Here is a 13,634-nt window from a genome sequence, read left to right as displayed (position 1 = left end):
GGTACGCGCTCGTGACAGGCGGCTCAAAAAAGCGTTTACAAATTACACAAAATAAGATTCTCCGCCGTGTCGCGGGCGCCCCATGGTACGTGAGGAACACCACGATCCAGAGGGACTTGGGAGTTGAGACCCTGGACGCCTTCATTAGGCGCCTCGCCGTCGCAATGTTCTCGCGAGCAGACGCGTCGGACTTCGCACATTTGCGGGACCTGGCGCCCTTGCACGCGAGGCCACCCGACGGCCGCCGCTTCCCGCGAGATCTTCTGTCGCGGGTCGAAGAAGAGGAGGTGTGACGACGTGCTCGTCCCACTGCTCGGCTGATCGCTTCATAGGGGCTTGATCGCTGGGCCACCTGGGGCGACGATCGCCACACTACCGGATATGACGCCGCGCCCAATTATCCTTATATTGGGCGCAAAAACCAAAAGATGACCGCATGGGGAGCATCCGCTCCCCTACCAATTCAGGAAGAAGATGACCGCAAAGGGGAGCATCCGCTCCCCCAACATCTCAAGAAGAGGATGGCCTCAAAGGGGTGCACCCGCACCCCCACCCGACGACCTGGGCATATTCATGCCCAGCGCCTGAATCCTGATTCAGGGGGCAAATTAGCCCCGAAAATCATGCCCCACGCGCCCTTCGGGCGCGCGTGAGATGACATCACGTGTGTACACGTTGCAGGAGAATCGACAACAATGTATTTATGTATGTTTAAGTAATTATATTGTAATAAATATATCGTTGTCTTGCAACCACAGTACAGGCTATGCCTAGTTTGGGGCAAGATAATTTGTGTAAAAGTGTGTCAATATTATTATTATACTCTTTATTACAATTTCGTCTTATTTTCTACATTTATATATATAACATATTTTTAAAAATCAATATTACAAATATAAATATAAAAAATCCCTCCGGCGTTGGTTCACGACAATTCCGCCGGTGGTTAGGGCGACAGACTGAGGAACTTCCGCACGATGCGTGCCGTTCCCAAAACAGTTGCTTTCTGTAACTGACCCTTTATCCAGTTATTAAGTGAGAGCCTCTTGAGATGATGGTCGAGGCTCTTTGCTATAAGACCGTTTACGGAAACGACTATTGGGACAATTATTGTTGAATCAACTTCCCACATGTCAGTATCCTCGTGTGCTAAGTGTAGGTACTTCGACAATTTGTCTATTTCAGCTTTCACAAGGAACAGTTATTATTATTATTATTATTATTACCTTACTAGAAAACCAATGGACGGCGTTGATTGCGAACACCTATCCAAGCCTTAGTCAAAGTCAAATAAACTTATGGAATGAGCTTCCTTGTGCGGTGTTTCCGGGACAATACGACATGGGTACCTTCAAACAAAGCGCGTACACCTTCCTTAAAGGCCGGCAACGCTCTTGTGATTCCTCTGGTGCTGCAAGAGAATGTGGGCGGCGGTGATCACTTAACACCAGGTGACCCGTACGCTCGTTTGTCCTACTATTCCATAAAAAAAAAAAAAAAAAAACATTTAAATTACCATATTATGTTCGTAAAAAGTTGACAACAAGAAGTTTACAAGAAACTCAACGGCCACTCTTTTCAATCAAAGAGAGTGTTTTACAATGGCTGTGATATACATAACAAATTAGTTTGTAAGGTGCTGCATCCAATATATGAATTGTTTTAGTTAAAAGCGTTTTAAATACCAAATATTTCTGAAAAATTAATATAAATTATCTATATTGGATGCATTTAGAGCATAAATTCATTGTTTGTGTTATATATCTGACTAGCTGACCCGGCAAACGTTATTTTGCCATATAAAATATAATTCACGCGATAGTTTTATAAGTAATAAAATATTGCCTATATTATAGCCTGTACATCATTTCGTTCTATTGTCAATAGTTTTTGCAGCGCACGCAAAAATAGGTTTTCGATTTTACACCTTGTGTTACAAAATAGCAATTTTATTACGGATCCCTAATTTTGAAAAAAAAAAAAAAAACATAGCCTATAGCCTTCCTCGATAAATGGACTACCCAACACTGAAAGAATCATTCAAATCGGACCAGTAGTACCAGAGATTAGCGCGTTCAAACAAACAAACACTGCAGCTTTATAATATTAGTATAGATAAGGATGCTACGTGAACATGATGGTCGTGATTACTGTCATAGTTAGTAACAGGTCGACCTGGCACCACAAGCAGGTCAGGTCAGCACCTCAAGTTGCACTACAAGTGCGCTCGTCACCTTCAGACATTAGATTTTAAGTCTCATTTGCCCAGTAATTTCACTAGATACGGTGCCCTTCGGAATGTAACACAGTAATGCTTACACATTACTGCATCACGGCAGAAATAGGCGCCGTTATGGTACTCAAAATCTAGCCGGCATACGGTGCAAAGGAGCCTCCCACTGAATTCTAACTATTGTGACGTCAAGTTCAGGCAGACACTTCGCATGTCACCAATCAAAAATAGGGTTTCCATGCTGATGTCAGGCACGCGCATTAAAGGCCCTGAATTTTTAAAAGAAATATTTATAATGACTACTATTCAAGCGCACTTAGTTTAGATAAACGGACGGACGGACAGACAGACATAACGAATCTATAAGGGTTCCGTTTTTTCCATTTGGCTACGGAGCCCTAATAATATACTACTACACAAATAAAATTTGAAAACCAAATTTTTATGAACGATGCGGGATTCGAACCCACGACCTCCGGCGTTCCGTGCCGGTGCTCTCACCAACTGAGCTAACCGTCCGAGTACCGCCTCGTTATAAAATTCTGTTTGCTTTGTTCAACTCTCAGGTTGTGGCTTCATCTACAGGATCAACTTTACATTTGATAACCTGCTCAACCCCAATATTTGCATATTAGGAAATTGACTTGATTTGTCGCTCTTTTTTTCAAATAAAATTTGTTTTTCATATTTTATTTGTGTATTAATCCTAGAAGTGAGGATTATCACTTCAAACATATAACATATTGTTTAAATATACTACTTGTTAGTAGTAGAAGTTTGTCATCAAGTCTAGGTGGGCAATAGTATAATAGCAAGCTCGTGGAAGTCGGATCTTACCAGTGAGGTTCTTGTCTTCGCGGTAGGAGATGTGGGCTCGCGTGCGGAGATCCCGGTACTTCTTAGCCAGCCCGAAGTCGATCATATAGAGCTTGTTGCAGTGGCGGCCGATACCCATCAAGAAGTTGTCAGGCTTGATGTCGCGGTGGATGAAGCACTTGCAGTGCACGAACTCCACGCGCCCCAGCATCTGGTCTGTTGATCAACAATAACAACAATAAAAAAAAAAAGAATTTTTACACGCACGACACAAATTAGGATATAATCCCCACCACCCGGATGTGTGGCGGTCAGCTCTGCGGCATAATATACCGTTAGAAACATTAGAGAGCACACGAATGTTGCGACCGCTAGATAGTGTACTTCAGTTATTTTCACAGCATCATGACGTACGGTATTTTACTGTGGGGTCATGCTGCTGACATAGTGTTTGCTCTGCAAAAGATAGCTGTTCGTGCTATATATCCGCTTGGTTATAGACAGTCTCTCAAAGAAAAATTTAAAGAAATAAAAAAATTTGAGTGCTGTCAACATCAAATCAAATTGAAAACTAAATTTTATGGACTAACAAGCCAACCGTTCGAGTGACGTATCATTGATAAAATCTTGTATGTTTTGTTCAACTGTCAGGTTGTGGCTTCATCTACAGTATTTACTTTACAGTTGATAACCTGCTCAACCCCAATATTTGCATATTAGGAAATTGAGTTGAGATGTCACTCTTGCAAATCTAAACAATTTGTTGTTTTTACAGTGATAACCCTCACTTCTGGGATTAACTACCCAGATTTCCATCTGGGTAGTTAACAAAAAAAATTATGAACGATGTGGGACTCGAACCGACATCTCGCGTTCCGTGCGAGTGCTCTCTCCAACTGAAGAACTGAATCCTAGGGTTATCACTTTAAAAACATAACAAAATGATCAAATTAATACTTCAATCAGGGTTAAAATAAATATATCACATTCCTTCCACAGTTTTAATTGATAATATATTATTAATTGAAGTTGTACCTGCCAACATTAGCACAGTCTTGATTGTGAACTGACGGCAGCAGAAGTTAAACAGGTCCTCCAGCGAGGGCCCTAGTAGGTCCATCACAAGGATGTTGTGGTCTCTGTCCAGGCCATACCATCTGCAATATCAGATTGCTATATCATTTGTGATGACATGGAATCTATCATTATTATAAAACTCTATGTACAATAGTAATTATTTATAAACCATTAAATATATAAAGCACCTTATGTGTGGTATGCCAATGCCCCCCTGGAGCATCTTATACACTCTGCTTTCATATAGAAGCTGAGGGTGACGCGCTTTTAAAGATTCAACCTTGACGGCAACTTCCTGCAAAAGACAGACGGATATATATTACTTCATAAAACATAACTAAGTTAAGGGGAAATCAAACTGGTGGCTGGACGATCTTGTTAGCGGGAGCCCTGCCTGATGTGTTTTTTCTTATTATTATTTCGTTTAAAGTTATTATATATTTTATTTTATGAAATGCTCAAATAATGCCTCTATTTATTTACGGTATGTGTGCATTGATGCATCTACTATACTCAATAATTCTTGTTGTTATAAGTATTAATTTACTTTTGATTTCTTTTTTTGACTTACGCCTTTCAGTTTTTGACATTTGAGTATTTTTGTTGCATCACTTTGCATATATTGTAATTGAAATGCTTTGTAAAACAATAAAAATGTAAATCTTGACTTAAAAGAGTGGCAATGAGTTTCTTGCTATTTCTTCTCATTAGCTCAACCCTTTACGAAGTAGCGGTAAATTCAATAATAAAAAATATTTTTAATTTTTGACATTCATAAGTGTCATTTCCGTGAATACATGAATAAAGTGTTTTTTTATTTGAAACAAGAACATCCCGATGCACTACTTGGCACTAGGGAAATGAAAAATTTTTGGACATTGGATAATGATCATCAACGCCCGAGACTAAGAGAATAATATCAAAGTCTGTTTGGTATGCAATTAAGAATAGCTATATAGCAAGAGTGAGGTTCTGTTTACTAAGAGCTGTCAATCATGTCATCATCATAAGCCACAACTAATCTAATTCACTGTACATTTCAGCAAATTTACTAAAAATAATAAAGTCATAGTTAGGTTGTTAGCAGTAATGATATCAAAGATATAACTCAGGATTAATCTAAATATATATAAATTATGTGACACATTGTTTGTCCACGATTTACTCCTAAACTAATCAACAGATTTTAATGGGGATTACTTCATGGAGTGCAGTTTGGTCCAACTTGAGAGATAGGATAGTTTTTATTTCGATTTGGGACCCATAATTATTTTTATTTTCAATATTTGTTTTGTATGGACAGATTTCTATTAGAGAATTTAGTAACACACGGTTTGACAGGTCCAATGTGACATAATAACAACAGGGAGCATTTTTACTAATGTTTTGAAATATATTTGGCAAATTCCTATAAAACAGTATCTTCTTTATTTTCTACAGAACAATTTCTGTCGAGTCAGCTAGTTGATATATAATATCTTTTGTGTTTTTAACAAAATAAACCAAATTTCATATAAAATTACCAGAAGTGGGTATCATTTAACATAAGGGACATTATGATGAAAATTAAAGATATATCAACAGAGTTTATAAAGGCATCCACTCAAGAATATTGCCTCCTGATTGATGTGGTTGCCAGAGATAGATTCTGAAGTGGTATAGATAGGTAACAGACAAAATCCTAGATCCAAAATTTTACTTTTTTAGATTAAGGATTCCTGTGCTGCCCTCCAAATAGATACCGCAGGCGTAGTCACAAAGTGAGGCAACTAATACTACACCCAAGTGGGCGTACTCAGCCCGTTTCGAACAATGTGTGATAATGTGCCACATATTCTGTTAAAATTTGCTACTAATTGAAACTTAACGCCGGGTTGAGTAGTAAATCTAATCCAAGAAATAAGGACACTGAGATCACATAATATCAGTAAGCATGTACTTTATTATATTTGTTACAAAATTTGAAAGATGCCATTGAGTATCAAAATGTCACACAAGCATCTATTAGTTGCTGTGAAAAAAAAGCTAATGTTCTTAGGTAGTGTGGTATCTAGTTAGAGCACAGCGGAGACCAATCCTTAATCTAAGCTTTTGACATCCATACATGCCATTTCCTTCAAATAGATGAATTAGGTGATTTAGATTTGTTCTTTTTGTTGTCAGTCACGTACAGAGTTCCATGAAATTGCAGGTAACAGGAAATGACACCTGACCATGATATACTTAGTCATAACTTTTATAATTTACTATCTAGTGTAATATTTACCAGATGTAAAGGTCTAGATCTACACTACCTGGGCATGAAATGAAATTTCCTTATTGCTTTGAATACATTCTAGATCTTACATTTATAGTAGTCTCTTCTTTTGTGTTAACATTAAATTAGCATGCAAAAAACTTAAATTTACTAAAAATTTAGCGAAAATCCTTAACACTATGAAAATTTTGGTCAATTAACCATTTAAAAAGAAGTCCAATTGTTTTTGGGGTAAGGTTTTTAATTCTAGTGGTAGATAATTGTATAATTTTATACATATTTATGTAGAATGTTATTCCGGGTCAGTGGCCACAAAGTTTGTTGTTGCTCCTGTGACAATTTAATATATCTATTCTATTCTTAAATTACTTCACAGGCAGACCTATATACCACTCTACTAACAAGCCAAATCATATTACCATATATCTCAAAATTTGATAAATCAATTTGAAATTAAGTCAAACACATACTTAGTCACAGATCTCTGAAACCCTGGTAATTTGAGATTCTTTCTATTCATCAATATTTAAAAAAAACAAGTCAACATCTATGTGTTATCCAAGCTAACTAAAGCAACACATGTAATTATACTATTCATATAGAAAATAAACCATATTAGAAACACACAGACAGGCAACAATCAGATTATATTGTATGTATGTGTACTAAATTGTTGTTGAATATTCATGGTCTCTGTTTTGACATTCTATTGTTCATCTTGCAAAACTTTATGTTGCAATACTAAATCCTTGATATGTCAATTTGCAACTGTAATTTCGTTTCAAATATGAAGAAACCAGAATGTTCCATTTTTCTAATGGTGGCTAATTTATACTCTATACTCAATAGTATTATCCTTTATATGCCAATTTTCTTCTTAAATACATTAAATATAAAAGAGTGTTTATTGATTATTCTTAGCTAAGAGTTTAATAAATAAGGTTTACCATATAGCCATAGCATTAGCCAACATGAAATGATAATGTTAGGTCTATCCCAACTAATGAAAACAACTTTCTAAGGAATATATAATCTAAGTAATAATTTATTATATTCACTATAACTGTAAAGCAGTTAGTAGAAAAGTATTGACCTTACAACACCAGAAATTAGGCAAATTATCTTGTAAATTAAATTTTATAGATATAACTGAATGTCTCAACAGAAACAACAATAATTGAAGGATGTAGTAATTACAAAAGTGTGGTACTTTAATCAATACCACTTGTTTTGGGAACTTTTCTCTATAATATGAATGGTGAGTATATCTATAAATGAATAAAGACATTATCTAGGACAGATAGGTGGGTTGAACAAGGTTGTGAATGTATACATAAATATCATAAAGCTAAGCGTATACTGTAGGATTTTAAACAAAGAAATGAGAATATTTAGTCTAATAAAGTATTCCTATATAAAAAGTAACTGGAGAATTGGAGGAATAACTGAAATTAAAAAAAAGGTTCTCGTAGTTGTTTTCCGAGAAATAGTCCAACACAGCATCTCCAGAATTTAATATGGACGTCGTACTAACTTCTCAAGTTACGACATGTATTGACCTGTTAATTCTCGACCAACGGAAAATATTTTTTTGGATTTTATCAAATTATTGTTGATGCACAATAGCATAACATGTTAGATATCCATAGTTGAAGCAAAAGTTTGAAATAAAACGCAAATGAGAGAAAAGTCTTTGTAAGATCACGAAAAAGTGTCGTAATATAGGGCCTAGAACCTAGTCGATGTTAATGTTTTACCTCTCCATTATTAGTGCATATCGCTAAAAAGATATCTCCGAAGCTTCCACCGCCGATTTTACGAACAATATTATATTTTTCTGCTATTATCAGCTGCCTTCTGCTTAACAACATGCGTTCGAAGGACGCCATTTTCTCTTTTCACATCACTCGTTGACACTAAAACTGAACTAAATTCATCGTGTTATCACGAATTAACACTGTACACTTTAAATTTAGCGTTTATTAATGTTCAAAAACGTGAATCACTTTATATAAACTACGTAAAACTAAATAAATCCATTATAAGGCGATAGGTAAAAAGTTGTCGTCAGCTTATTCTACGTGACGTCACAATGGCAGTGAACAGTGATGCCAACACAGACACACATTGCACGTCAGTTGTCCAGTGAATGAGTTTTCTTCTATTTTCTACTAAAACTATACTTCTCAATATTTTCAAGGAAATATATATTTCTATTGATTAGATACCTACTCAATAACTATATAAATTAGTAAAAATAAATATCTTTAATATTATTTACATAACTCTTTGTACACAAGGTCGTGTACAAAACCCTACATACACATTTTCATATAAAAACAAAAATTTATACGAAAACAGTTTTTTTTTCTATAAATGCCAAAGCAATCTAGAAAAAAATACAAGAATAACTGTTTTTACTTATTTTCCACCTTTAAAAATGGCTATAAAAATAAAGATCAAAGTACGAATTTTCGTTGGATTGCTTCCAGACGTACTCGGAATACGAACGAAATGACGTGTGCGTGGTGACGTTATTATTCTTGTGCTAGCTCCTGTTGCTAGGATTCGGTGAAGCATAATATTTTAATAACATACAATATATCAAGCAAGTAGATAATAATCATCTAATAATGAATAAGAAATACTGAATTGCAGTTAAAACAACCGGAAAAGCAAGTGCGTTTTTTTAACGTGCCGAAGGATCCAAAATGAAGAAAGAAGTGAATGTCAGCTATAGCTGACATTCACTTCTTTCTGTATTTTATCAACTCTACATATATGTAGAGTTGATAAAATACGACTTAAATGTACCTAAGTATCTAACTTATCCTTGCGTAATGTAAATGAATACACTTACTATAGGTATTAACTTTATCTACCTCTGACAAAAATTACCTGAACATTTATATGTTTACCATAACCATACTTACTTTATTTTGCTAGATACACCACATGGAACATTTATTAGTACATTTAGATATGGATATAGCGAAAGCCTTTGATCGTGTATTCTGCTATTATTTGGGCTTCCCGAGAGTTTATGCAAGTGGGCAGTCCAGCTTCCTCACTAGGCGCAGTATACAGGTCGTTGTCAACGGTTATTGCTGCCCTGATGCTGATATTATATAAGCCCGAATCCCGTGAACGTTGGACTGCTCCAAGGCTGTGTGCTATCTCCTACACTGATTCTTCTGCATATCAATTATATTATGTTGGTGGTTAAATTATAGACGACAGTACTGGTGATGCCTTGTACACGGGCCGTGAAGGTCTCTCTCGGGAAATCGTCGACCACTGCCGGAAGAAACTTGTGTCGCCTATCGAGTCCTCACTTGTGAAGGTCGCGGAATAGGGTAAAATGAATCTTGTCTAATTTTATCTCTAGAAGACTCAAGTTTTTCGCGTTCACCACTAAAAAACCCTATTTGGCGTATCACTGCTCTTGGACGTCTCGAAACCTCGAGTGCTTGCCAACTCCGCAGTCACCTGGAGGTCAAAGCTAAGTCAGTGGAGTCGGAGGTCAAAAGCAAATTGGCTTCGAAGTAGCTAGGTGTCATAAATAGAGCACGGTAATACTTCAAGCCGGCCCACATTCTAGCGCTCTATACAGCGCAGGTCCGGCCATATATGGAGTATTGCTGTCATCTCCGGTCTAGCACCCCAGTATCAGCTCGAACCATTTGGCGTCGTGCTCAAATTGTCGTAGATCCTGTGGTCTATGAACGGCTCGATCACCTGGCGTTGCGTAAAGACGTTGCTTCATTGTGTGTGTTTACCGCATTTCTCACGGGGAGTTTTCCGAGGAGCTGTTTGACCTGATTCTTGACCTTCCGAATTGCACCTTCGCACGACACAAAATAGGATATCAGCCCCACCATCTGGATGTGTGGCGTTTCTCCACAGTGCGGTTTTGAAGGTATCTTATTCCACGTACACCAAAGATGTGGGATGAGCTTCTTTGGGCGGTGTTTCGGTGACCATACGACACGGGTAAAAAAGCGCCAGCAACGCTCCTGTGATTCCTCTGGTTTTTCAAGAGTATGTGGGCGGAGATGATCACTTACCACCAGGTGATTATACCCTTATATTGGTTCCCCCTCTTCCATATAAAAATACTAACTTATAAAAAACTTTACAATTGCAACAATATTATATTTTATATAAGGGTCAAATAAAACCATAACCATTTTAAAAATATTATAGTATATTATTGCCCAACCACAGAGTTAGTCATAATCAAAATTACTTTTGATCATTCTTCACGTGCCTCTTTATCACTGGAGATCAGCAGTCAGTTTTTTGAACTTCTCCATGGCTAGGCGAAATAATGTTTGGACTGTCTTGATGCCAGTCCACTCTCTTATGTTTCTGAGGCAAGATTTTTCTTCTTCCAGTACCTCTTTTTCCAAGAAATTTTCCCCATCAAAAAAGTTTGTAGCAGGCGGTATGTGATATGGTATATTGCGCAGTATATGACCGAGGTATGAGATCGTATGCTGTTTGATGGTTCTCACTAACACGATGTCCTTCTGCATTCAGACAAGAATATCTGCGTTAGACACTTCAGCTTCCAACTTATGCGGAGCATCCTACGATATGTCTACATCTCGAAGGGTCTTATATCAATCTTTTTACGTAAGTCTTCCACAAAGGTCGTTACGAGAATTACTGTACGCATTTTATCTTTATCTAGTACTAGCTGTTAGACGCGCCTTCGCCCGCATTTACCAGTGTTACCATATTAGTAAATGCTCCAATCATATATGTATTATACTCAGTTCAGTGGGATAATGTATGTAGGGTTTCAATGTTGCCACATGCTTAAAATAAACAAAACAATAATTCAAACAAAAGCCGTTCTTACATCCAGCGAAAACAGAGCTTGCCGAACAGTTTTCTGTCTGAGCTGTTCTACAGGCACAGAGCTCTGACACGACGGGATGGTCAGCGGTGTTTCTCCGTCGTCGTCAACAGTCAAGTTCGAAGCAAAAAGAGTGCACAGAAGATCGGCTTTCTCTTTTGCCGTGTGGGTCAGAATAATAATTAAATTATTTTTTATTTTCCTACACGACACAATATTATGTGATCATATAAAATACACTATAGTAATGAGTACTGATATTACATGCAAAAAAATATAATAAAGGCCTACCCAGAACGGACGGGATGGCAAATTTGGATGGTTTGCTGCACACACAAGCCGCTGACATACCGCGGCATTCCAGCGTCTTGCGACGGCATGGCAACTCGCGCCGCGAAACGACAAAGCATGACTCGGCATCTTCTTCTGCTGCCCGATACACATTTCGCCTCGTTTGATCGAGTGTTGATGTGCCTCAGTTTTAAAATAGTGACCCCCCGCCTCACTCCGCGGTACGTCCCTCCAAATACCGTAACGTACCGCAGTTATATGCCACGGTATCCCGCCGCGGAAGTCCGTGGCACGTCTTTCTATGTTGAATAATGAAAACTCTTTCGATGCCACAGCATAATTTTAAAGCATAGCAAGCTATGTCGTATTTCTATATATATTGTGATACCTGTCTCTTGACAACTTGATTGAAATAAAAATATTCCAAAAGTTATAGGATACTACATTGGAGTGATTTGGTTGCAACATCCACTGTCATTAAAGTCAAAATTGTTGTTCTTTATGCATTCATTCTTTACTCATAATAGAATTCACAAAAGTTGAGTGGGTTTATTCCAAAAGCTTTAAATTTGCTAATTATACATTGTGTTAAAGATAAAATAAAAAATCATAACCCCTTAGATTAAATGCTACTGTAAAAGGAATATTTCATATTAAATGGTTCCAAAAATCTTGATTACTCCCCGACTTATTTATTCTACCAGTATACTAAAGTCATCGCCCTGAACTCAGTCCAATGGCGTAGGGCTAGAATCAGCTGAGCGGCGTGTCAAACGAAAAGGCGGGGCCTCTATGCTTTGAGCTAAGCCGCCAATCGCGGATATTAGAATTATCGCTAAATTACAAATTACATTCACTCAATAAGTCAGTACCATAGTTAGTACACTATATACTAGAGATAGATGTGCAACTCATGTTTTTATTTTGTAAAATCAGTGTATTTTTACGCTCTTAGCGTACCGTCGCTAGATGGCGCTAATGTTTATAGTTTTTAATTTTACTATTGTTGTAGACCGTCTTGAATGCATATTGATGTTTGTTTTGTGTGGGTGGAAATGATTATTCGTTTATTAAGTTCAGCAGTCACCTTTAAATAAGGAGAGCCATTCAATGATTACAACACGATAGTCAAGTCTTTAATAAGTAAGTTAAGTGAGTTTTTTGCTATCACTAGCTCCATCTATCATGTATGTTAAATTATCGCCATCGTGGTGAAGTGCCTACCTAGCAGCGTACCTAATTGAATAGGTGGCAGCACTTTCAATGCAATTTTTTTTTCATGTGCCAATGTAGGGACTAGGGAAGTTGCACCCCCCTGGTCAGTATTCAGTAACCCGTCAGCTCGCGAATGGATCGGATGTGCAAATTTTGCGCTAGCGTCAATTGCATGATTTTTGATGTTGTAGTGTTAGTTAGTTATCATTTGTTAGTTTTTGTCATGTACTCGAATTAAAAGTATTTTAACATGCTCATGTCTCTAGGGCGTAATAATTGTACCTACGTCGCAGTTCGTTGGATTACGTACAAATTCAAGAACTTCCGCTCGGTTTGAAGTTGCCGTCTCGAAATTCTTACCAGCGTCTGCACATGCGACAGTACACTACCGGTCCGTCTAAAAGTAAGCGTCCACGCAACATAACGGGGCTCCACCACATTTTTCGGGCGCCGTTCGACAGGATCTCCAAGAAGAGTACGGTAATCGAGGGATCGGGCAAGGTGGGTGTCGCTTGGCCGCCGCGGTCTACGGACCTCACGCCGCACGACCTTTACCTTTGATGACAAGTGAAAGAATACGTGTTTCGAAAATCTTATGCCACTGAGGAGGAAGAGAGATCGTTACAGTATTCGATACGATTAAGACTGACACAACGGTGTTACAACGTCGTGTAATGATGCACTAACGTCACGTAGAGCAGAACCTGCGGTTGAGAGACTCTAAGCAATTGGATATAATAATGAATTGAGTATTTAATAATACAAAATTTTCGTTGTTTGTCACCCTGTCTGCCGGCCACCCGCGCGACCTTCGCAGGTAACATGAATGAAATGGGTGTGTGGGCAGTGAAAAATGAAAATAACCGCAGGTTTATTTCCTG

General features: G+C 37.8%; 1 protein-coding gene across 3 annotated transcripts in view; it reads right to left on the bottom strand.

Moving 5' to 3' along the window:
• LOC126977280 (casein kinase I-like) overlaps positions 1–13,634 on the bottom strand; it is a 34,573-nt gene that overhangs the window by 19,299 nt on the left and 1,640 nt on the right. For 2 of the 3 annotated variants that reach the window (XM_050826040.1, XM_050826038.1), the window contains exons 1-4: positions 8,141–8,490; positions 4,315–4,421; positions 4,085–4,206; positions 3,071–3,265 (exon numbers count right to left, since the gene is read on the bottom strand). In XM_050826040.1, the coding sequence (XP_050681997.1) occupies positions 3,071–3,265; positions 4,085–4,206; positions 4,315–4,421; positions 8,141–8,272 (556 nt within the window). In that variant the 5' untranslated portion in view covers positions 8,273–8,490. Of the gene's footprint in view, positions 1–3,070; positions 3,266–4,084; positions 4,207–4,314; positions 4,422–8,140; positions 8,491–13,634 lie in introns of those variants that run through there. The other variant, XM_050826039.1, reaches the window with a different exon arrangement.

This window comes from Leptidea sinapis, chromosome 44, assembly GCF_905404315.1.
Source record: "Leptidea sinapis chromosome 44, ilLepSina1.1, whole genome shotgun sequence".
Taxonomy (NCBI): domain Eukaryota; kingdom Metazoa; phylum Arthropoda; class Insecta; order Lepidoptera; family Pieridae; genus Leptidea; species Leptidea sinapis.
The sequence above is the reverse complement of the archived record's forward strand: the minus strand, read 5'-3'. Positions and strand labels throughout refer to the sequence as shown.